This window comes from Antennarius striatus, chromosome 20 (assembly GCF_040054535.1).
Source record: "Antennarius striatus isolate MH-2024 chromosome 20, ASM4005453v1, whole genome shotgun sequence".
In the NCBI taxonomy this organism is placed as follows: Eukaryota; Metazoa; Chordata; class Actinopteri; order Lophiiformes; family Antennariidae; genus Antennarius; species Antennarius striatus.
This window is the reverse complement of record NC_090795.1, coordinates 2,185,321-2,211,488: the sequence shown is the minus strand read 5'-3', so window position 1 is coordinate 2,211,488 and position 26,168 is coordinate 2,185,321. Positions and strand designations below refer to the sequence as shown.

Here is a 26,168-nt window from a genome sequence, read left to right as displayed (position 1 = left end):
GGTCAATAAAAAAATTTTTTTTATTGACTGGCTGATAAATAATTTTTCCTATGTTTATTGACCGGCGGATCACATAAGGGTATTTTTGGTTGACCGGCGGGTCAAATAAAATTATTTCTATGGCTTTTCGGCAGGTTGTAAAAATTTCTTTTTTTTTTTGTTGACCCGCGGGTCAATAAAAAAATTTTTTTTATTGACTAGCTGATAAATAATTTTTCTTATGTTTATTGACCGGCGGATCACATAAGGGTATTTTTGGTTGGCCGGCGGGTCAAATTTAATTATTTCTATGGCTTTTTGGCAGGATGTAAAAATTTCTTTTTTTTTTTGTTGACCCGTGGGTCAATAAAAAATTTTTTTTCGTTGACTGGCTGATGAACAATTTTTTTTCATTTTTGTTGACTGGCTGGTCAATAAAAGGTATTTCTGGTTGACCGGTGGGTCAAATATAATGATTTTTTTGTTATCGCCAGGTTGTAATAATTTTTTTTATTTTTGTTGACCGGCGGTTCACATAAGGGTATTTTTGGTTGACCGGCGGGTCAAATAAAATTATTTCTTTGGCTTTTCGGCAGGTTGTAAAAATTTCTTTTTTTTTTTGTTGACCCGCGGGTCAATGAAAATTTTTTTTTCGTTGACTTGCTGATCAATAACTTTTCTTATGTTTATTGACCGGCGGATCACATAAGGGTATTTTTGGTTGACCGGCGGGTCAAATAAAATTATTTCTATGGCTTTTCGGCAGGTTGCAAAAATTTCTTTTTTTTTTGTTGACCCGCGGGTCAATAAAAAAAAAATTTTTATTGACTAGCTGATAAATAATTTTTCTTATGTTTATTGACCGGCGGATCACATAAGGGTATTTTTGGTTGGCCGGCGGGTCAAATAAAATTATTTCTATGGCTTTTTGGCAGGATGTAAAAATTTCTTTTTTTTTTTGTTGACCCGAGGGTCAATAAAAAATGTTTCTACGTTGACTGGCTGATGAATAATTTTTTTCATTTTGGTTGACTGGCTGGTCAATAAAAGGTATTTCTGGTTGACCGGCGGGTCAAATATAATGATTTTTTTGTTATCACAGGTTGTAATAATATTTCTTATTTTTGTTGACCGGCGGTTCACATAAGGGTATTTTTGGTTGACCGGCGGGTCAAATAAAATTATTTCTTTTGCTTTTCAGCAGGCTGTAAAAATTTCCTTTTTTGTTTTGTTGACCCGCGGGTCAATAAAAAAATTTTTTTTATTGACTAGCTCATAAATAATTTTTCTTATGTTTATTGACCGGCGGATCACATAAGGGTATTTTTGGTTGACCGGCGGGTCAAATAAAATTATTTCTATGGCTTTTCGGCAGGTTGTAAAAATTTCTTTTTTTTTGTTGACCCGCGGGTCAATAAAAAATTTTTTTTTATTGACTGGCTGATAAATAATTTTTCTTATGTTTATTGACCGGCGGATCACATAAGGGTATTTTTGGTTGACCGGCGGGTCAAATAAAATTATTTCTATGGCTTTTCGGCAGGTTGTAAAAATTTCTTTTTTTTTGTTGACCCGCGGGTCAATAAAAAAATTTTTTTTATTGACTGGCTGATAAATAATTTTTCTTATGTTTATTGACCGGCGGATCACATAAGGGTATTTTTGGTTGACCGGCGGGTCAAATAAAATTATTTCTATGGCTTTTTGGCAGGTTGTAAAAATTTCTTTTTTTTTTGTTGACCCGCGGGTCAATAAAAAAATTTTTTTCGTTGACTGGCTGATGAATAATTTTTTTCATTTATGTTGACTGGCGGGTCAATAAAAGGTATTTCTGGTTGACCGGTGGGTCAAATATAATGATTTTTTTGTTATCGCCAGGTTGTAATAATTTTTTTTTTTTTACTGACCGGCGGATCACATAAGGGTATTTTTGGTTGACCGGCGGGTCAAATAAAATTATTTCTATGGCTTTTCGGCAGGTTGTAAAAATTTCTTTTTTTTTTTGTTGACCCGCGGGTCAATAAAAAAAATTTTTTTATTGACTAGCTGATAAATAATTTTTCTTATGTTTATTGACCGGCGGATCACATAAGGGTATTTTTGGTTGGCCGGCGGGTCAAATAAAATTATTTCTATGGCTTTTTGGCAGGATGTAAAAATTTCTTTTTTTTTTTGTTGACCCGCGGGTCAATAAAAAATTTTTTTTCGTTGACTGGCTGATGAATAATTTTTTTCATTTTTGTTGACTGGCGGGTCAATAAAAGGTATTTCTGGTTGACCGGTGGGTCAAATATAATGATTTTTTTGTTATCGCCAGGTTGTAATAATTTTTTTTATTTTTGTTGACCGGCGGTTCACATAAGGGTATTTTTGGTTGACCGGCGGGTCAAATAAAATTATTTCTTTGGCTTTTCAGCAGGCTGTAAAAATTTCCTTTTTTTTTTTGTTGACCCGCAGGTCAATAAATTTTTTTTTTTTATTGACTGCCTGATCAATAACTTTTCTTATGTTTATTGACCGTCGGATCACATAAGGGTATTTTTGGTTGACCGGCGGGTCAAATAAAATTATTTCTATGGCTTTTTGGCAGGTTGTAAAAATTTCTTTTTTTTTTGTTGACCCGCGGGTCAATAAAAATTTTTTTTTCGTTGACTGGCTGATGAATAATTTTTTTCATTTTTGTTGACTGGCGGGTCAATAAAAGGTATTTCTGGTTGACCGGTGGGTCAAATATAATGATTTTTTTGTTATCGCCAGGTTGTAATAATTTTTTTATTTTTGTTGACCGGCGGATCACATAAGGGTATTTTTGGTTGACCGGCGGGTCAAATAAAATTATTTCTATGGCTTTTCGGCAGGTTGTAAAAATTTGTTGTTTTTTTTGTTGACCCGAGGGTCAATAAAAAATTTCGACTAGTCAGGCGTCTAAAATGTTCTTTTGCCGTCGGTTAGTCGGTGTAAAAATTTTTTCGGTAGTTTGATTGGGTAAAAAAAATTTTTTTCGACCGGCTGGTCGTCTAAAAAATTTTTTTATTCAGTCGTCTAATTGGGTAGAAACATTTTTGTCTCGACTGGTTGGTCACCTAAAAAATTTTTTTTCGGTTGGTTGGGTGGTGTAAAAATTTTTGTTTTCAGTATTTTGATTGGTTTAAAAAAAAAATTTTCCAAAAAGTTTTTTGGGTTGTTTAGGTAAAAAAATCCTTTTTGACCGGTCAGTCATCCAAAAAAGGTTTTTTTTTCTCAGTCGGTTGATTGGTTAAAAAAAATCTATTTTCGACTAGTTGGTCGTGAACAAAACACGTTTTTTTAGTAGGTTGGTCAAGGTGAAAAGTTTTGTTTTCAGTAGTTTGATTTGTTTCAAAATTTTTTTTTCGACTGGTCAGTTGTAAAATATTTTTTCTTGGTCCTTTGATTGGGCAAAATTTTTTTTTTCGGTTGGTTAAATGTTTTTTTTTCGGTCATTTGATTGGCTAAAATTTTTTTTTTTCGACCGGTTGGGCGTCTAAAATGTTTTTTTTTTCCGTCGGTTCGTCGGTGTAAAAATTTCTTTCAGTCATTTGATTGGTCAAAAAAATTTTTTTTGGACCGGCCGGTCGTCTAAATAGTTTCTTTTTTCAGTCGTTTAATTGGGTAAAAACATTTTTGTTTCGACTGGTCGGGCATCCAAAAAATGTATTTTTTTGGTCGGTTGGTTGGTGTAAAAAGTTTAATTTTCAGTAGTTCAATTGGTTTCAAAAAATTTATTTCAACCAGTTAGTTGTCCAAAATTTTTTTTTTTCGGTAGGTTGGTCGATGTAAAAAGTTTAGTTTTCGGTAGTTCGATTGGTTTCAAAAATTTTTCTTCAAAAATTGTTTTTTTTTGGTAGGTTAGTCAGTGTAAAAATTTTCATTTGGTCGTTTGGGTAAAAAAAATCTTTTATGACTGGTCGGTCGTCCAAAAAACATTTTTTTTGGTCAGTTGATTGGTTAAAAAAAAATTCTCTTCGACCAGTCGGTCGTCAAAAAATTTTTTTTTTTCGGTCGGTTGGTCGGTGTAAAAAATTTTGTTTTCTGTAGTCTGATTGGTTAAAAAATTCTTTTTTCGACAGGTCGGTCATCAAAGAAACTTTTTTTCAGTCGTGTGATTTGGTAAAAAAATTTTTTCAACCAGTTGGTCGTCTAAAAAATTTGTTTTTCTTGGTTGATTAGTCAATTTTTTTTGTTTCGGTCGTTTGGTTCAAATAATTTTTTTCCACTGGTCTGTCATCTAAAACTTTTTTTTTGGATGGTTGGTATGTGTAAAAACATTTTTTTTTTAGTCATTTGATTGGTTAAAAACATTTTTGTTTCGACCAGTTGGTCGTCTTTTTTTTCGGCCGGTTGGTTGGTGTAAAAAATTTTGTTTTCGGTAGTTTGATTGTTTTCAAAATTTTTTCTTTGACCGGTCAGCTGTCTAAAAATTTTTTTTTCAGTAGGCTGGTTGGTGTAAAGATTTTTTTCCCCCGGTCATTTGATTGGGTAAAAAAAAATTTTTTTTCATTTGTTTGCTGTAACTCCTAAACTTAACCCCTAGGAAGCCTGAACACTAACTCTAAGGGTAAATTTAGGGTGAGGGATTAGGGTTACATTTAGTGTTATGGTTAGAGTTAGGAATTAGAGTTACACATTATGGCTAGGGGTTAGTTAGTCTTAAATTACTAGGTAGTTGGTAAAAAAGACTGATTGGTTTAGAACCTATTACATTTCAAAACGGGCAAATTCGTTTTATCGGCTGATATAATGTTATTGGCTTTAACAACCACTCACCTATGTCCGAGTGTGAACTGGCAGTGGGAGGTGCCAGTTCACCACCTGAGCACTGCTGAGGTGCCCTTGAGCAAGGCACTGTCCCCTTTATTTCTCTTCGGGCGCACCAAGGAGTAGCTACCCGTCAATCTACCTCCCCATCACTTGCATGCCCACAGGTTCCTTTTGGATTTGTGTGTGTCACAGGCCGATACACAAACACAGACACACTTGACTGTGTGCTAGAGTGGAAAAACAATTTACCTGCAAAGGATTAATTCATTTCACTTCATTCATTCATTCCATTCTAAACATAACTGTAACCACAACTCAAACTTAACTCTAACCCTATCCCGTAACTATTATGTTACTTGCCAAAGTTATTTTGTTATTGGATCATGACTTTTATTATTGGCTGTTATTATGTCATTTACTTCTTCAGCGTTAAAAACCAGCAAATAATCAAATTAAGAAGTTACAACTTATTTGCTTCAAACAAGAGAAACGCTTCGTAATAAAACCAGTCAATCCGAAAAGCAAACATTTATTACATCATCTTCAGATGTTTCAGCTTACCTTTAAGTCTTCCTGGTGCTATTTCCCATCAAAGAAAACAGACGCTCTGATTTTGAAGATGTTTAATTGTGTCATATAAATATTCAGTACAAAATATCACGTTTTACAAAGCAGATCGATGAATGGCCGATGATTTGGGGCCCTGTACACTACCACAACCTCTCAACTTGTTTCTATATTGACAAAACTCCACTGCTCAATCACATTGTCACCAACATAATATACCATAGCAGAGGCGAGCCCCGAGGCTGACAGCGTCTACACATCAACAACTACAGATCTATTGTATCTGGAGAAAGAGGACATCAGCCTTGCCATCTAGGCGACTCACTACCCCCAGTCCAACCCCCCCCCCCCCCCCGAGACGTGGCAGTGTGGGTACGTTACGACGTGCGACATTTTATCTTAGCATGGCGCCAACACTCAAGAGGCAGTTCCGCCCTCCGAAGGAAAACACAAAAATGTGCGATGTGGAGACAGAAAAGAGTGAAGACTGATGGGAAAAACAAAAAAAAGAAAAAGCTTTTGGTGAGTGCTGTCATGTTGATTTCCATTTGAGACCTCACACTCTACCTTGAGGCAGAAAGAAAACACTTTTCTCTGAGTGAAGGGTTTCTAAACCCATTAACTGCTTATCATGGCGACGTCGCTGCAGTCTGAAATGGCCACTTACACCAAGGAAGCTCGAGCAACAAGCTAATAAAAGAAACAAGGGGGCAAAACAGGGATTGCGTGCATACAATAGCTCAGCATAAAGAATTTTCCAACCACGGTGGCGTCATGTTTATTTGCTAAATGTGCTGCATCATTGGTGATGTCAAGCCTGTTTCAGAGTACGGATACAAAAAAGTGTACCGCCGTGACAATTACGCTCCAAACATCTGATAAATGTCAGATGTTTCACAGTTTGGCCTTTTGTTAAAGTGAGACCAGAGCTTGTTTTATCAGTTTGTTTCTTCTTCTTCTTCTAGTTCAAACCACACTCTTTATTTTCTAATTCTGCGGTATTACTTTTTTCTCTTCCAAAATTGCGTTAAGACCCAAACTGCCGTGTATTCCCCTACTGCCGCATAATGTTCTGACCTTCTCTCTGACGCCGAGGACACACCTCTGGGTTTGAGAACCTTATTCCACATACACCAAAAGGTCAGGGGCTCCTTTGATAAGAGGCTTTATGGGGAAGGCTGTTGGCCTCTGCGGAGCTCACGTGGGACTGTGTTGTGGCCCGGTACTACATACAGGACATTTACTGAAACTGGAAGGTCTATCAAGGGAAATACTGGTGTGGCACAGCCATTACTGAAGTGCTACGCTACAGATTATACATTCAGCTGTGCAGGGCAGAGAGTTATCAAGTGCTGATTTCATCCTTTCCTACCCAACCGGTCAAGGCAGATGACTGCCCTCTGGAGTCTTGGTCCTGGCTGGAGTTTCTTCCTCAGTGAAGAAGTTTTTCCCTGCCACTGTCGCTTAAGTTTACCCTGGAGGGTCCTGTTGGGTTTCTCTGTCTGTTAAAGCGCTTTGAAATGTCTGCTGAAGTGATTAAGCTCTATACAAACAAGGGCTGATTGATTGATGTTTTTAAGTTTTTTTTTATGCTAAAGTTCTTGTGAGTAAAAACTGACCCACAAACTCCATAAAATCTCTTCAGGCTTACTTCAGATTTAAATGCTACTTTTCTTGTTTGACATTCATCACCTGGACAAAACAAACTACTTGAGATGGAAAAAAGTCAAATTGCATGATGAACTGTAACTGCGTAAAGTGAATTTTGACGTCCTTCTGGGGACCAAAACGTGACCTGGACTCATGTGGACGGAGATGCACGAGGAGGTCCGACTAGGACCGATATTTTACTTCTCACTGCACCTGGTTCACACTGGATTGGTGCTATTTTTTTGTTTTTTTATCGGTGCATCGTAGAAAACAGCATGAGCCTGTTGTACTAACTGGTTTCAAAGACATTCAGCTAAATAAAGAAATATTTGGTCTTTCTGCTCACCTCACAGCGAAAGCTCAAAGCTGTGTGGGGTTGAAAATTAGATACTGCAAAAATAACAAACTGGCTTGTTTGTGGATGTAAAATCCACTTTCCTTTACCACAGCTTCATGTAGGCTTTAAACGTTAGCGATTTGTCGACAGCACCGTGTTACGCCTCGCACAGATTTTTAACGATGTGTACCTCTACCACCCAATGATTTTTCATGTTCTCATCCGAGACGGCGATGCGGAACAATACTTGGAGTTTCTGGCACACCTATGGAAAAGTGACTAATGTGAGGCAGCCGTCGCTGAAAGGAGGGATCATTTAGACGAGAGAAATCCCTAGAAAATCAAACAACTGTACAGCGTAATGTTTCATATTACCGTACGGACACAAGCTAAGATAGAACTCACAATATGCAGCATGTTTTTGTCCAGGAAACACTGAAAAATACATAGGCATATCTGTTGGTTTACAAAACTGCTTGTCGAATGGTCCGTCACGAGCAGCTTTGGAAAAACAATTGAGAAAAAAAAAGAATCGGTATAGATATATTTGAGCCTTGTGTACACCCCATATACACACAAAAAAAAAGTCTCGACACAAAGTCTTTTCACTTCACCCTTGCAAAAAACGCAACTAACACTGACAGGACACACAAAGCCTACGTCTGTTCACCGGAGGGACGACTGAAATGGTGATCGATGGTGGTGAAAGAAGCACTCGGACGCAACGTTGCTCCTTTCTCGGTCCTTTCACCGTTTTTTCTCGCACCAGAATCGCCCGAAAAGTTGCAATGGTACTTTGTTCCTCTCCTCGTCCGTGTGCCAGGCTCTCGTTAGGAATCCCTGTCGCTGTCGTCGCCCCCGTACATGTCTGCCAGTTTCTTAAACCTGGGTCCCCACTCGCTCAGGTAGTTGTAGTCCTGGTCGCCCTCGGTGGTCACCGACTCCAGCGAGCTGAGGGACTCGGCCACGGAGCCGTTCCCTTCGTAAGCGTAGGTGGCCAGGGAGTCGTAAGGCGGCGCCGTCGGGTCGCTGTCGTTGTCCTGGAGCCTCTGGTTGATGAAGTCTCTCACGTCCCCGTTATTGTCCCGGGTCGGGGGCAACACAGAACGGCGAACTGGAGGGTAAAAGGTCTCGGGGACAATGTCCCGCCTCTGCTTGCTCTCCTCGATGGCCTCCGGGTTGCGCAGCGTTCCGATATCAAAAGCCTGAGTGTCCTCTTCTCCGCCCCCTTCATCGTTGTAGCTGACAACGTTGTCTCTGACATCCTCTTTGGAGATGATCAGAGGCTCCTTCTTCCGCTGTCTCCTCAGGGCAGCAAACAGCACCACGATCACTGCAAGGAGAACAAAAACAAAGCCCAAGTTAGAGTTAGGTGACTTTTACCACCTTCTCTTTTGCTCTCTCTCCTTGTTCTGGAGTCCAGACACCGTCCAGGGGGAATAGCCCATGCTGGATGAGTTTCACTGATGCTCGGGAACTTTGTCTTACTTTGTAGATCAGGCTCAACCACCACAAGGTTGAATGGTGTATTTTTCCACCACTGCAGCTGAAGATAACTAAGCTTTTTGTGTTGCTTGCGCAGCATCAAATCGTTTAACCCTTCCCCGACGACGCTAGCGGCCGCGCTACGAGCTGGCAAGTGTGAGTATGTGCACACATATGGTTCATTAGGGTGGTCGCAACCGTGCACAAATGACGTTCAAGGCAAAACATCGGAAGTTTCGCGAGATCGTCACACGGCTTCTCAATACCACAACTCCTCAAAACTTTTCTCAAAACTATGCAATTCCAACACTGACAGAAAGCTGGAATATTTTAGCAAACTTTTGAGGAGTTACGGTTGTACCACCCCTCATCTATCCATCAGCTGGGGTCCTGCTTCCTTTCTTCCTCCGTGCCACCCGACAGTCATCCATGCAGCTGTAATTGTGAATTGAATTTACCAACTACATGATGGGGAACATGAATCAAAGGCAACAATCCCAATCGTCTAACTTTAACCATATTGACACTGACTCTATCTGGTCTATCTGACTCTCTCTCTGTCTCTCTTTCTCTTACCCCGTTCTCATCTTCCTTTTATTTCTTTTCCACCCAACAGGTCAAGGCGGATGGCCCCCAAAAGAGTCTGGGTCCTGTCCGGAGTTTCTTCCTCAACAAGGGAGTTTTTCCCCGCCACTGTCGCTAATGCTCTGGAGGGTTCTTTTGGGTTTTTCTGTCTGTTAAAGCGCTTTGAAATGTCTGTGGCCATAATTAAGTGCTATATAAATAAAACTTCATTGATTGATTGATAGAAGCCGTGTGACGATCTCGAGATACTTCTGATGTTTTGCCTTGAACGTCATTTATGCACAGTTGCGACATACCCACATTCGCTAGCTCCTAGCGCAGTCACTAAACAAAGGGTTATAGGATGTTTGTCCAGCTGAAAAAACCTTCCCATGTGCTAAATACATGGGATACTGAGTATTTAAAGGATTTAAGCCAGTTCTGTAGCCAATATTCCAATTGTTTTTTGAGTTTGCATGAATTCAGCCATGCCTGATGCGTCTGTGCAGGACTTATAGGAAGCTGACAAAGCCACATCTGTGTGAAAGTGTTGTTATTCTTTTGATTCTAAAGCATAAAGTTGTGGTGCAATAAAGCCAAATGCTCCATTCCCCCAGCTGAGACGCTGTAGATCTTTTCTGTTCAAATCAAATTAACATGTCAGCTGTGGTCACTGCTAGAATTACCCGCCCACAGGAAGCCATGAATCACATTAAGGACTGAAATACAAATCTGTCTCCTTAACACCTTGCAAGAGGTGACTCGCCTTCGTGGAAATCCCTCCAGCAGCGGTTGAGGAAATCTTTAAATCAGCCGCTCAAATGAAGATAAAATTGAAAAACAAATATTTTGCGAAAAAGCGCCGTGGCATCGGAATCAAACCTGGTTTTGTTACACTCACTGAGCAGGATGATGACGCAAAGCAAAATGGCCACCAGGGCTCCCGTGCTGAGCCCCGCCCTGGCCGTGAGCGCCTCGGCGTTGCAGAGTTTCATGTTGCCCTCGCGGTCGCAGGTGCACACCCTGACGGTCAAGGTGCTGGTGCTGCTCTGCATGGGGAACTCCCCGTCGGAAATGACCACCGGCACGTGGTAGACGCTCTTCTGCAGGCTGTTGTAGCCGTTCCTGCGGGTGAGGATCCAGGCCGTGTTGTCTGAAAAACAGCCAGGGAACTCGGTTAGCGAGCGGCGATCGATAACCTGAATGAATATTTCAATCAACTCCGCTGCAGATTTCATTTGCTCCGCGGGACGTGCTTTTAGTGCGAGCGGGATGAAAAACGACAAATCGCATCAGGTTCCAGAGCAACATTAAATGTGGTTACGCTTAACAACAGATGTAAGTGCCTTATGGAAACATTACACCCGAGGCCGGTCTGACGATGAAGGGATTACCTTTGTTATCGCGGACAGAGAAGTTGGCCTTCCCGCCAACGTCCTGAGCGAGGCTGAAGAAGAACCTGTGTCCTCCGAGGGGCTCGTCGGGGTCGGTGGCGCTCACGGTTTGTATCCTCTATAATAAAAAAAGTCATAGTTTGAGTTAGTCGACCTTTACCAGTTGAAAAACGTCATCCTTTTTTTTTTATACTCTCTGGATTTATTTATAGGCCTGAAGGAAAAAAAAAAGTGTTTTATGGTAGTTATCCCGCCCGTTTGGTAACACTTCACACACGTGACAGATTTACAAGTTCTCTCTGAACTCTACTAATTACATCCTCAGCCAACATATCAGGGGAGGGGGGGGTCGAGGTGAAACCATGACGACTGCTTCGTGATTGGCCCCCCGGTACCAACCTGATTAGCCTTTGCGTTCTCGCACACGAACGTCTCGTAATTGGTGGCAAATGTCGGCGCGTTGTCGTTGACGTCCAGCACCCTGATGTAAACGGGGACGCGGCTGATCTGTCGTGGGTTGCCTAGGAGACCAAGAAGAGAACACAATGAGTTTAGGCTAATGGTTTCTGTACCTGTGATAAGGAAGTAACCCATATTCATAAAGGTGAGCAAAAAAGTCATCCCAACATTGTAAAGTTACAAAATGTGGTGGTTGAATTGTGATATTTCCATTTTTTTAATCATTTTAAAAAAAAAATTTTTAAATGCTATTTTTTTTTTCATCCATGTGTGTGATGATGCATTAATACGTGATAAACCGTGATGACAATGTGTTTCCTGTATAGAGCTGACAAAATAAAAGTCATCCTATTTTCCTTCCATTCGGGCTTTCAGTGAAGAAGCGCTGCTGAAATGACAAAACGACAAATAAAACTAAAGAGAGAGCAAAATTAATTAGAGGTTGAGATCAATAATTGTGTTTTGCAGGAGATAAGTGATGGGAACACGAGTCTATGTTGCCATGACGAATGTAAAAGCCGAGGAAATAGGACTTTCTGGAGAAGCGATGGAGGCTGATACGAATCACGACGGAAGGGTTGAGTTTGCATCAAATTAAGAAGCTTCTGGTTCGTTTGAGTCGGAATAAAAAGTTTATCTAGTATTGATTCTTACTAAACCCCCGGCAGGGTAATGCCGCTCAGGCGGGGGTTAACAGACACCAACGGAACCGGTTGAGTCGGCTTGGCTTCCACAGACTTTCCCCCGACAGACACAGTTTCTCTGCACTCACTGAACTCCGTGGCGATGACGGAGATGTTGTGCCAGGCGTTCTCCTCCCGGTCCAGATCCCTCAGGATGTACACGGACCCGTTCCCCGCGTGGATGTTGAACACTCTGTCCATGTCCGTGCGCCGATCGATGGTGTACCTGCGTTCAAAAACACACACACACACACACGGGAATCGGCTTTTAGCCTGGTGTTTCCTGGCTGTGAGGAGGTGCGTTGTGTTCCCTACGGCGCGGGATGCGGCGCTCAGACGTTCCCAGGGGTGCAAAGAACTCGCATCCGCGGGCGTGACTTGAATAAATTGACAACTGGTGTGTTTAGAGGGGATCCGGTGGGCAGGAAGTACTGAAACAGATCTGCACCAACCCAACTAAAAGTTTCCATGCTTGGCCTTTGCAGCTTTTGAGCAAGATGCTAGCATTTGCAGTAGCGTGCACACACACACACACGCGCACACACACACACACACACACACACACCAGCCAACAGGTTATCCAGTGGCGTTGTGTTTTTCTACCTCCCAGACTAACGCGATCCATCAGGGTGATTAATGGAGCGGCCGGCATCAGGAGGCCTGGTGAACGAAGGAGGAGACCCCCGAGGGGAGACTCTGAAGCCCCCCCCCCCCGGCCCCTCCCTGCCTGTTCTCCAACATCTACCCTTTTAGTGTCTTTATCTAGGAGACACTCCCTCCTCGTGTCCGCCCGCCCCGCCGGTCCGACAGTAACTCTACCCTCGTTAAATCTGCATCAGCCGGGGGCTTTACTAATTGCTTTTCTAATATTCCCAATAATTCAGCTGCCTGAGCTTAACCTGATTAATGGCTCCGTGATGACAGCGCGCCGCGTCCTCCTGACCGGGGCGTCTGAAATGCTGCGCTCAGCAGTTGGAGGCGGGGCAGCCGGATGAGGGGGGGGCCGACCGAAGGACACAGAGGGTTGGGTTCCCTAAAAAGGAGGTCTTTAGAGTTTTTTTTCTTGGAGCGGATCTAACAGGAAGAGGAATCTAGCACGCAGGTTTATGCTTTATCTGTTTTTACTAGTCGTATGTAGGTCAGTCGCAAAGGTCAAGGGTCAAAAATAGACGTCAAACGTTCATTTTAGGTCGGTTTTAAGTTTGAGATACTTTTGTTCTGGGATTTCACTTCCGTGCTGTTTTATTGAAAGGTTTTCATTGTTTGTTTTTGCCCTAAAGAAGCACTAAAACACTTCATTAAAGAACAAATAAAAGTCTCTTCAGAGTCGGACGCGTTCAGATCAACCCGGATAACAAAACAAATAATTTCAAGTACGAAAAACTTTGAATTTTTTTTTGTGTTTGTTTCGTTTTATACATTTGGTCGATAAGACATTTGCAGGGTCCTGATTGGACGCGGAGCTAACCCCACGCCCCGTCCTTGGCAGAGGATGGACTGCGGTACTTCTCCATGTTGTGGAGCTAATAAAGATAAGCGTCTGGGTGACTTCCTCATCTCAGGCAGCCCTTAGGCTTCCTGGGTCCTTCTCCACTGTGTGGCTTTAAATGCCACGGGGTAGCTACCTCCTTGATGATGGGTGATAAAAGAGAATGATATCATATTTGACACCTGCAATAAAGTGGCAGAACTTCAACCTTGAGAGCCAACTCCCTTAGTGCGTCATAAAAATGAAAGTCTTTGAGACGGAGTGGAAGGTTCACCTCGCTGTCATGACTTCCTCTTGATCGAAGACTCCCAACCAGGACATTTGGAGCATATAAATGCTAATTATGACGCTATTGGTTTACTTTTTGATATTACGTCTTAAATGCGGGGTGTCGTCGACGTACCTGACGAGGCTGTTCTTGTCGTCGGGATCCGAGGCGCTGACGGAGCCGACGGTGGTGTTCTTGGCGGCGTTCTCCTTCACCTCCATGACGTAGCTGCCGCGCTCGAACACCGGCGGCTCGTCCACGTCCTCCACCACGATCTTGACGCTGGCCTCGTCCCTGAAGGGGCCAACGGAGAAGAAGCGGGGGTTGATGTGGGAGTTCTCCACCTGGATCCGGAGGCTGTACTGACGCTTCCTCTCGAAGTCTAGAGGCTGCGGGGACAAGAAAGAAAGAAAGGAAGGAAGAGCGACGCTTTTGGACGCTTGTTTTTGTTTTTCCTCGTAGCTCTTTAGCGCTAAACATTCATCTGCATGCAGAAACACGTTCAGCTTTTGAGTTTGTTGGGGAGGGGGGAAAGGGAAAAACTAATCTCCATTGAGAGCATCCTGCCACATTTAATTTCAGGTCAGATTAGGATTTTATTCATTAAACTGACAATCCATTCCAGAGCGTCGTCTAATGAGCGGCTGGGTGCCTCGTTCAAGGACGCTAAGAAGACTTTTGATTGGCAGCTGCATCAGGATCAGGCCTTTTTGGGGCCTTTCATTCAACAGCCGGCACATCCTGAATTATCTGACTGGTGTGGTATTATGATGGAAGAGCTAACATGAAAACACTTTGGTCGTATTGATGTACAAAAACAGCTCACAGCGGTTTCACAGATGATGAACACAAAAAAAACAAAACTTCCCCAACTGAGGATTCTGATTGGACGAAAGAGTATTTATCGTTTTAGTGGGGCGTAATATGCATATTTTTCTTTTCCGCTTTTGTCTCGCACAACAACTTCTCCAACGTTTGTGCTTTTTCAACTTAATTTCCTCGTTCCTGTCGCAGTCGATAAAACGATCAATCAAACTCGTCTCTGTTGTTCGCTGGGTAACATCTGTTCGCTTTCTTATTTTTTTTTTGTTAAATGAAGAGATCAGAGCTTCAAATTAGTGAATAAGTAACAGAAAATGCGATGGATCATAAGTCTTCACGATGAAAAATGGGGAATTGAAAGACAAATAAATAATGGGTTTTCTGACGATGATGACATCATTATGTTTGGTTTTGGAAGTTACTAAACTTTTTAAGTCATTAGTTAAAAAAAAGTGAATCTGAAATAAATAAAAAAAACCATTATGTAACATCAAGCATATCGTTTTTAATTTTTAAAAATGAAAACGGTGATCATCCTGATGATACGACGACATCCGATCCATCGTCGGTTCACTTTTGCGGCTCTGCCAGTAAATTGGGTGATTTAATTTTTTTTTGTTTTTTTTCCAGATTTTTCCAGATGATTTGCAGACTTTCATTTTGCCTATTTGTTAACTTAAAAGGAAACAGCTGTGTAATTTTTCTTCATCTATGATGCCATATAATCCCGCATCTTCCGTACGCCGCTCTCGCATCCTGTAATTTATGGACCGCCGGATGATTAGTAGCCCGATTCCTGCTCCACTGGCCGCATTTTCTGTTTTTCTTTTCTGGTTTTAAAGGCTGTTTATTGTATTTTTTTTTTATGTAGCCACCAAAGATATCACCGATTGATGGAAATAATTGCAGGAATATACATTTAAAAGGATGCCTGGGTTGGTGACTGCCAATGAGAAACTCGAGAAATCAGCACGGGAAAAGCGTTTTTTTTCTGAAGCCGCGGTGATTTTTCCGCTCCTTCTTTGTGAGGCGGGTGAGGAGACGGCGAGCCGATGTGACTGATGCGAGCGGAGACGGGACACACTCCCCCACTTGACAAGCCCATTTAATTAGTAGGTTCGGAATGAGGGCACGCTCACTCCCCTACACATAGCCAGCCCACAAACTACATCCACTACACCATCACCACAGCTACAAAAAGGCAATTATGTCATTCTCCACTTAATGATGGCGTGATCGATCGGAGGCTTGCAAAAGAGGCGCTTGAAAAGGCATCTGCTAGATTCTGTGGAATACATCGGAAACAGACCGCAGCGCACCGCTGAACGCCACAATCCATACGCAGCGTCGATATTTCTGGTTCGCTCTCATCGGAGAGGAAGGATGAACCTCATTCAAAACACATGTAGCTTCTTCTTCTTCTTCTGTCCGTCTTCTGGCCATCAGAGCATATGGAAATAAAAAGTTTCTGCTGCTTTATCGAGCGCAGTTCATTGTGTAGCTTCCTCCATTCTTATTTTTTCTTTTCCGGTTGAATGAGAAATTGTAAACTTGAATGCAGTCAAGGATGTTCAAGCAATGCTAAATGGAAAAAAGCCCCCCGGAAAAAACGGGGGGGTAAAACGGTAACGCTTTTTGCTCTTTAAGCCCCGTTTACATGGAAACGGCAAACTTTTTCCATTCTTGTTTCCAAAACAAACAAAAAAAAATTCATTTTGCAGACGAACCTGCGCTTCGACCGTTGGCGTTTCAGGCCTCAAAATGCTGTTTGGGTGTAAACGAACGTCCCAATAACGGTTGTCATGTAAACGGTCATCAATTTACACCAGAAATTGGCGTTTGGAGTTCGCAATAATTCCAGGATAACATCTAGACGTGCTTGATGCTAAAAAAAAAGAAAAAAAAAAAGGCTGGTCTCGTTCCATTTATTATCCTTATGACTGCCATAAAATCGAACCCCATTTCTTAAATTTTTGACGGCGGACATCATTCCATTGGGGGAGCCATCCATCCGTGTTGCATTCCGGTTTCCTCCGCACACGAGAGGACTAACGGGAAACACGTGCCGCGTCACGCGGAGGCTTTTTTTCAACACACGCAAACAAAGGACGGCTCTTAATGTGAAACAGCCCAACACATTTGTCACCCATGTGAGCCCTGAACACCATCGTTCATCAAAAACAAGGTCATGGTATGGATTTTTTATTTTTTTTTTTGATGGCGAGTGGCGAGTGACCCCCCCCCCCCCCCGGTCCCAAAAACAAAGGGATGCCGTGGGGAAAAAAAATGGGATTGAACCTTTTGTCTTTTAGAATCCACCAACATGTTTCAAAGAAGACGCCTGTCACCAGTGACATCACGGGGTGATCTTCACTCCCAAGTGACTCGTTGCCCCCCCCCCCCCCATTTGTTCTCCATGGACCAATCATCTTTCACCTGCCAAACTTTTAAATATGCTCGTTCTCCATCTGCTGAGACTCATCTGTCATCGCCCAGAGGTAAACCCACCTGGACCCGTCCGCCGGCTCGACCCCGACCACCTGGTAGTCTCAATCAAAGTCTGATCGGGAGCTTTCATTGGGTCATCCAAACGTCACCCCCCTCCCCCCCCGATCGGAATAGAATTAACCTGACTTTGGGAGGATTGAAGCGAGTTAAGCACCTTAAGAAACATGTCAGACAAAATGTTCCCAGACCGTCCTCTAAGGTGTGACGGATAAACACAACAAAATAAAACCAGCATAAAAGCTGCTTTATTCTAACTATAATAATAAAAGTGAATCCAGTTTGTATCAACTTTATTAGCAGCGTCCTCGTAACGTCACACCAGCGTGTGTTTCTTGTTGGTTCTGTTAGCGTGGGCAGTTTCGGTTTTTAGCGGTAATGTATTCTGTGTTGGCGGCTGGGGCGGCCCCTTTAAGAAGGTGGTCATGTGACCGAGGCAAGCATCTCCGTCAAGAGTGACTCATAGACATATATGGAGAGAATTCACCAGTTAACCCATGGACCGGTACTGGTCCCACAACAGGGGTTGGGGACCACTAACGTACAAGACTGTTTTGAAATCGAGGTGTTTTGGATTCTTGGTTTGAGGTGAAACCTTTTTTTTGTCTCATTTTTGATTTTATTTAAATTTTTTAGCTCTTAGAGTATATATTTAAGGCTTTGAGAGAAATGCCCTTTAAGTATTGACTTTGTCTGACTTCAAACTTTGACCTTTTTCTCAGGCAACCCTGACCCCTTAGGTCACCTCTGCTCATGGAAGGAAGACAGTTTTGTGCTTTAAAGACTGTCTAACTTAAATCATGTGAGGTTTCGCTCCCTTGTATAAACAGTTAGAATGCTAGCCAGATGCTAACGGAGGTAGCCTCACCTTCCTCAGGATGATGACGCCCTCCTGCGTGCTCCTGTTGGTGGCTACGTCAAACATGCCTGGACCGTCACTCCCGATGATCCTGTAGTCCATCTCGGCGTTCTCGCCAATGTCGGCGTCCATGGCCCGGATGACCCCCACCGTGGACCCGGGCTCGATGGACTCGGGTACCCTGAACTCGTAGAGGGCTGCGGAGCAAAAAAGATTTGAATCTTTTGTGATTTGATGGTTTGTCGAGTGGAGAAAATGAGAAAGGAAAAAACAAAACAAAAAAGCGACAGACAGGAAGTGTGTAAGAGGTCAAGAAGGTCACATGAATGACAGATGTAAAGCAATGCTTCTTTTTTTAAAGGTTTTAATCGAAATTTTTAAAAAAAGCAAAGGAAAGCCCTGGAATGGAAGATTAATTCACAAAAACAGACAAAAAAAACAACAACCCTGGCCCCCAGCCGGCATCACAAGCCCCCGCTATCTCCCCATGACCCTGTTAGGGAAGACAAGAAGGAGTGTAAGCGGGTGAGTCATAGAGCGAGAGCGCAAGAGGCGCGAGTCAGGGAAAGAGTGAGTCACAGCCAATCAGAGAGAGCGCGGCAAAGGGAAGGGGATGGGGTGAGGCAAGTGGGGGGGGGGGGTTTAGCGCTGAAACATTTGTAGATCAGCTGTGGAGCGATTCGTACGCTGTCAAGCGGTATTTCATTTCAAGCAGGAATCGACTGCGACTTTAGGGCGAAACATAAATTTTTCTGGGGGAGGGGGGCAATTTTCTCCACATGAATTAATTGCTTCTTTTTTTTTCTTCTTTTTTTTTTTATATGTGAGATGATTTCCAGGTTTTTTCCGGGGTGGGCCACAAAATTGATGGCTTGCCCGTCGGGATCAAGCTGTATCTTGGTGTGCTTAAATAAATAGCCGGACATGCAGGGGGGGGTGTGGGGGTTGGCTGAGTCGGTCGCATCGCTGGAAGACGAGGAGGAGGTTTTTCCTGGGCTAACAGGTATTTAGCATCGGTTAGCATCACTCCGGGTGTCCCATTACAACGTCTCTTCCTCTTCCCATCGCCTCCTCCATCCCACCGCCGCTGCTCATTCATTGGCCGAACAAAAAAAGGAGGGAAAAGTAAAGTCAAGGCAGAACAAAATAAAGACTTAACAGAGAGCGAGAGACAAAGCAGGCGGGGTGGGGGGCAGGGGGGGAGATAAAGCTCAGCGAATGTACTCTTCATTTAATAGGGATTACGGGGCTGATCTGATGCACTTTGCTGGACCCTTTGCTCTGTCATATGGCTCTATATTTAATTATTCACTGCCTTTAAGAGGCCCGCCTCCGTCGCACACCCCCCCCCCCCTCCAGAGCTCCCTTGCAATAATCCAAATTCATTTTGAAACTGACACCAGATGGGGGGGGGCGGGACCGCCAGCCTGGCACGGCCGCGTGCCGACGAGCGCAGCCATGAGTTTGCATCGGTCAATCGAGTGTGTGTGGGGGTTGTGTGTGTGTGTGTGTGTGTGTGGTGGGGGGGGTATCCAGAAGGCTGTACTCACTCTTGGTGAACCGCGGCGGGTTGTCGTTGACATCAGAGAGGGCGATGTTGACAGTGGTGGTTCCCGAGAGCCCCCCCATCTGTCCGGCCATGTCTTTAGCCTGGATCACAACCTGGTAGTTCTCCTTCACTTCTCTGTCCATGCCAGGCAGAGCTGTCTTGATCAGGCCTGAGCAAAAAACACACATTCATCCCCATTATTTATTACATTACTATTAATTGATCATTTATCATTTATTACATTACTATTAATTGATCATTTATCATTTATTACATTACTATTAATTGATTAAATTTTATGTTGATATTTGTGACGTCTTATTCGCTTTTAAATGTACAGTAAGTGTTTGAATATGTATATTTTCACTATATTGTAGATGTATTTCACGACAGATGAAAACTAGTTAATTCTGGCTAATTCTGTCTTTTTTTAACCAATCATGTGTTTGATGACATCGCATTGTCCCCTTTTCAAATAAAACTACACTAAAACCAATTTTATTTAAATAATTCATGCATCTTTAGGGAGGAACAAAAGGGTGGAGTCAGGGAGGGGAAAGGGGGAGGAGCTAGGGGCGGATCTGACCCAGGGGGCGGAGGATGCTGGCGACTTCCCAACGACGAGGCGACCACGCCCGTTTTTCCGTCCCTTTAGAATATAAAATTCTATGAACTGGATGGTGGGTGAAGCGCTTCATCAGGAGAACGAAGGACTAACCGATGAAGACCACGGTCGGCGCTCAATGCGTCATGATGTGTGCACAACATGAAGTATATTTTATCACGAAAAAAGGTCACGGCTCCATGTTCGGCTTGGATGTAACCACTAAGTGGACCGAGGGGCCAATCAACCCCAACGACCGCGCCATCGCTTTAATTTTTTTCCAAACGTGGCGTTGGAATTCATCCGGCGCCATTTATCTTCTCTTTTGGAATGAAGAACTCCTGACGTCGGAGCCTTTTCATGTTGCCGAGCGGTTTTGCTTTACTTCTGCTGCTCCGACACGTCAGATCTCTAGTTTGGAGTCAGGACAGAGACGGAGTGAAGCTGTAATTGGCATCGCATTCAAAAAAAGGTGCGCTCCCATCTCCCATCAGCGCCGGTATTAAATCCTGTCTGCTATTTCGCATTTCTGAATTTGAAGCATCATAAATAAGAACCAGGTGAAGGAGGAGGAGGAGGGATGGATGGATGGGGGAGGGTTGAAGTGGGAGAATAAAGATGAAAAATAAAAAAAGACATTTCACCCTAAATAAACTGCCTTGACAAACTTCACAGCTTCTCAGCCCGGATAGACGAGACACTGGAAATCAAACAATAATGAAGACGGAGAGGCTGACGTTCAAAAAAAAAAAAAAAAAAAGGCCTAGCGACTCGCTCTTTTCTTCCTCCCTTTGCTTTGAGTGTCAAAAAAACCCCCAAAACAACAAAATGCAACCTCTTCCTTTCCCTTTGCAACGCCGTGAAATACATCTGACGGACGATGGCGGCGCTATCGATGGCGGCGGCGCCACTTCCATCTACCTTTGTCACCGTTTAAATGATTACGATTCAGGAGGAAAGGAGAAACAAATCCTGCTTATAAATGCGATGTCCAGGCATGTCTTTTGTGTAAGGAGGGATGTCAGCTTACATACCACATGTGGGATAAACCATATTACTGCTAATCCCGCCGCTAATCTGCAAATGGATTTTTTTTTGTTGTTGTTGTCTCCCTTTTGTTTAAGCGAAAGAAACGCGGGTGCGTTCCAAAAGCGCACATTAATGATTAAAAACGAGCAAGCGGCTATTAGATAAATCCATTCACCTGTCATGAAGCAAATGGGGGGGGGGGAGTGTTGGTATTTTTGGTCCAGTTGAGTCGAGTTAGTTTTTTTAAAAAAAATTTAATTTCCAACCAAAGATCAACTTGTTTTTTTCTATTTCTGCTTCTGGTTTTGTGATTTACATTTCCCAGAATGATCACCTACGTGCGAAGGTTGTCAAGTTGGGTTTGGGAGATGGAGAGGGCATTAGCATTGGAGATTCTCGTCATAAAGCTACATCCTACATGACCACAGCAGAGCAAGAAGGGAGGCAATTATAATGTTGGGGTTTTTTTTTTTTTTTTTTTCTGATGGATTTCTTAAATTTTAGTGGAAACTAGTCATCAAAAAGAAAAAGAAAGCTTATCTTTTGATTCTAAAGGACTAAAAATGAGGTTTTCTGACTCACTCCTGTGATCGCGTTTCCCTTGCAGCTAAGCAGAAAAAGATCTCAATGACTGCTGCTCTGGAAAAAAGTTATTTTCTTCACAGGATTTTGAAGTGAAAATATGTTTGATCGAACAAAAAAATCAGCTCGTTTGACGTTTGGAGCTACAGGCCATCGTCTTTAAGTTTTATATATTATTCCTAAGAAAAACAGCCATGCTGACGTTGGGTTTTTTTTAAAGAGAAATGGAGGAAAATGGAGATTTTTTCTTGCGACGTGCTTCTCTTGTGAAGCCCCAGAGTCCCAGCTCTCATGAATATGAGGCCATGCTTTGGATTTAAAGAGTTCAGCAGGAAAATCAGGTTGAAAAACTCTTAAAAATCAACCAAATGGATATTTTATCACATAATACAGTGGTACCTCTACTTCCGAAATTAACTGGTTCTGGAAGAAATTTCGTAAGTAGAACATTACGTAAGTAGAGACGCGTTTTCCATGCAAATACCCTAATCCGCTCCAAGCCCCCCAAAATTCAGACATAAATGTTTTATAAAGCATAAAAATGCATCAAAACATGTAACAAATACATGTTACAATTAGATTATTACACAATAAATGAGAGTTGTGCATAACGTAAAAAACAAAGAATAAAGAATAATAATGACGGTCATTTATCTTTTAACTGCTGTCCTCATTGTTTTTTGCCCTCTTTTGTTCATGCCCTCTTGCCCCCCCATGAACAACAGAGTGAATTCCAGTCCTCCTTCTGAACTTCTCCAACCACCCACGCGACGCCTTAAACTCCTTAAACTTCCTTTTGTTTTAATAACGTGGTGATTGTAGATGCATTACGGCCATATTCTTTGGAGAGATCAACCAAACGCATCCCTTTTTCAGGCTTTTCTATCATCTCTTCCTTTGTTTGTACGGACAAAAAACTTTTCTTCTTCTTTTCTTTTCCTCTTTTCTCCGTCACTTTCTTGGGGTCCATAGTGAATACTCTAAAAGTTAATATATTTACGTAAAACTATCAGAACACGTCATGGGTCGAGGGCTGAAAGACGAGGACGCTGCATAGACACCGATCTAGCTCCACACAGAGGTCCCTCTGAGCCAATGGGATGCCAGGATGCTAGGTAATAGCCAATGGCAATGGAACCTGTGGGAGCTGCGAGTATCAGCCCATACTGTATTTTTACCTTACGTAAGTCGAAATTTCTTTCGTAACTAGAGGCAATATTTTCCTGTTGAGGCGTTTCATAAGTAGAAAAGTTCGTAAGTAGAGACGTTCGTAAGTAGAGGAACCACTGTATCATCTAAAATTTCATAAACGAAGGAGGCGGGACAACAAAAACACGCTGGATTTTTTTTCCGGATCACATCATCACTGACCGGTTTCCGGGTCGACGGAGAAGTACGGCTGACCCTCCAGGATGCTGTACACCACCTTGGCGCTGTTCCCGTACGTGGCATCGTCCGCATCCGTTGCCGTCACCTGAATTACCGAGGTCCCTGTAGGGGGGGGAGACGATTCATGACAATGATTTAGATCAACTCTTCAATCCTGCTGAAAATTGCCTGCTGGATAATTGGTTAAAGCTGATGCACCTTCTGATGGGGTGTCTGCTCCTCTTCTAATCACGCTCATGCAGAATGTGAATGATCATTTCTGTCCCCTTGCATTACCAACACCCATCTTTATTCTTTCGGTCCACTTATACCCTTACACGTGATTGATTTTCGCAGGTAATCGATAAATCCTAATGTATCTTTTTCTAAGTATATCTCTCTGAGCATGCAGCCGGCACCGATGCCGCCTCTTAGGAAGCCCCTTAGAAGCCTATTAGTGTATCCACAGATCTGGAGTGTCTAAGAAACCAAATATCTGATAGCAGGCGAACACCAGTGATCTGTTTTCTCTTCCAGAGAGCGAAGCTGAAACCCTATTTCAGACAAACAAAAGGGAGAAACAGTTAGCCAAGTGCTACCTCCCCAAATGGCGCCTTGCGGGGCCAAAGTGTTGCCTCATTACATGCAGTAGAAAATTAATTGAGTAGAAATATTTAATGGCAAAGTGGTATAAATATAGAACGGGTGCGATACAACGTGATAACGACCCTGTGAAACTTGTCTAATTCGATGTCGGTGGTGATCTGAGGAACGGAGTTTCCTGAACGGGATCCGTAACGGATGCTGCAAAATCAAAAGAAAACCCCCCCCCAAAAAAGCCAAACTAGAGACAGAAAGAAATAAAAAGAAAAAGACCACGGATGTCTGATTTGGTGCAAGTGACAGTTTGGGAAAGATTCTTGAGAAAGTTCAGCGAACCTTGATCACTAATACCTTTAACTAGGGAATTAGACTCAAAGAGGCTTTCCTGACACGTCGGCTTTTTTAGAGAAATATCACTGATCCACATCAGCCATCTCATTGCTTGACTTTAAGCTTTTGGAGAAAAAGGGTTTTTCTGACAATCAATGCCAGGAATAATTATGTTTTTTATTTTTTTTTATCTGAAGGGACAGTAGATTACCACAAGTATAATCCTTCAGCTGTCAAAGAAAAGGATGCGTCAAAGTCACCCCCTGACCAAACGGACGTCAGAGCCAAGAGACTAGAATAAAAACTCCGAGTGGATGTCACATTTAAAGGGGCAGTGTCTTGACGCAGTCACTCGTGAACACATGCTCTGCCAAGCGGTGACATCACACCTCGGTTGTTGCCATGGGCACCTGTGCTCGCCCTTAGATAAGTGGCGGCCTCTCTCTGGAGGTTACCGAACCGAGTGACAACTCTGTCACATGTCCCTCCGTCCCCGAAGCTGCAGCAGCATCAGCATCAGCATCAGCATCAGCATCGACGGCCAGAACAGAGAGTTCAATCCATGTTTTCATGCCAATATTGATTGGAAACCTTTTTATATTGTTGATCTATATTCATGAGGCCCAGAATGTACTTTTAGACTGAGTGCCAGAGACACAAAGTGCACGGTTGAATTAAAGTTTAATTCAGAGTAGAATGACAAGAAGGAATCATAATAGTAAACCAGCAAATGGAAGCTCTGGAAGCTGCAGAGACGAAATCTGCAATTATTCAGTTTCCGATGGCTGGAGAGTAAATTAAATAGTGTTTTAATAGGATACAATGCTGTATTTAAAAGATTATCTGCAAGCAGGGCTGTAGCCATCACAGACACGCTTTACCTTGTTTATTATCCGCTCATAAAGCAGCTCCTAGTCTCTCAATTAATTAGTCGGGGGGGCTCTTTGTTGAGCCTGCATCGTTATTATGATTGATAAAGTCCCATTGATCCAGTAAGACTGGCACATTAGAATGCCTTTATCCCATTTGAATCGTAATCCTTTTCATCCGACTCCTCACACAACACCGTCATTTGCGTGAGAGCACAATCGCCGTCTGTTTCATGATCAATGGATGTGATTGTACAACATTAATCGTTATTTTCTGTACCTGCACACACACAAAAGACGTCAGTTTGTCGCTTATCTGCAAGTCATTTTTTTTGTTTGTTTTCGACGTTATTAACTCGTTTGTTTCCCCGCGGGGGCAGAACTGCTGTATCCCAGAGGTAGCCAGCAGGTTACACGAAATTTAAAATATTCCTATATCGAGGCAATGACATCATGTTGAGACCCTGACAAGTGAAGATTTTTAATAAAAATGCCCCTTGCACTGTGGATGAAATGAGCACAAACGAAAAATAACTCCATCATGGAGACATTTTAGCCTCGACTGACGTCAAATTCTGCAGAAACACAATTTCAACGACCAAAGAAAGCACCAAATATGAGAAAATGAAGGGTAAAAACAATCATTACCAACAAAATTAACTGCAATATTCAAATGATGCAATGAAATCACAATATATTATGAAATAAACGTACCGATGTCGGACATCTCGGCCACCCTGGCCGTGTAGGGGTTCTTGGTGAATCGGGGTTCGTTGTCGTTGATGTCGTGGATCTTGATGATGAACTCGGACTGACCCTCCAGCGCGTCGTTGGTGTAGCGGTTGACGGCTTTGGCGCTGAGTATGTAGTAGGCTTTCTCCTCCCTGTCCAGCCTCTTGGTGGCGTGGATGTCCCCCGAGTTCTCGTCTATCTTGAAAAGGGTCCCCGCTCCCTCCCCCATCAGTACGTATCTGACGCTTCCGTCTCCTCGATCTGCATCCGAGTGAAGCTGCGGGAATAAAAGACAACAACTTTTTTTAAGCTTAAAAAAAATGGCGTTGTGACTGGAGTGTCCCCCCACTTCTTACTCGTAAATTCGCTGGAATAGGCCCCAGCAACCCCCTGTGACCCGCGAAAGTGCGGATAAGCAATTAAAAAGGTTAATGAATGAATGTTTTCTGTTGCTAATCTCCAAATCTGGTTCCACATTTGCTTTCATGCAGCATCAAGTATCTGCTAGGTTTTTTTTTTCCAGGGAGGTGTCTCACGGTTAGCACGAGCAGAAATAGCCACAGACGCTTCCAATGCACAAAGCTCGAGAATAACACATGGATATGACGGCGTGATTGACAGATGATCTCCGGGTTGGTGCGGAGCAAAAGGAAAACATCGGC

General features: G+C 42.8%; 1 protein-coding gene across 1 annotated transcript in view; it reads right to left on the bottom strand.

Annotated features, from left to right (window-relative positions):
* Positions 1-5,366: 5,366 nt before the first annotated feature.
* LOC137614184 (cadherin-6-like) overlaps positions 5,367-26,168 on the bottom strand; it is a 50,725-nt gene continuing 29,923 nt past the window's right edge. The window contains exons 3-12 of the mRNA XM_068343818.1: positions 25,489-25,783; positions 22,976-23,095; positions 19,391-19,558; positions 17,850-18,037; positions 13,790-14,043; positions 11,987-12,123; positions 11,155-11,276; positions 10,756-10,873; positions 10,263-10,514; positions 5,367-8,645 (exon numbers count right to left, since the gene is read on the bottom strand). Of these exons, the coding sequence (XP_068199919.1) occupies positions 8,143-8,645; positions 10,263-10,514; positions 10,756-10,873; positions 11,155-11,276; positions 11,987-12,123; positions 13,790-14,043; positions 17,850-18,037; positions 19,391-19,558; positions 22,976-23,095; positions 25,489-25,783 (2,157 nt within the window). The 3' untranslated portion in view covers positions 5,367-8,142. The remainder of the gene's footprint in view (positions 8,646-10,262; positions 10,515-10,755; positions 10,874-11,154; positions 11,277-11,986; positions 12,124-13,789; positions 14,044-17,849; positions 18,038-19,390; positions 19,559-22,975; positions 23,096-25,488; positions 25,784-26,168) is intronic.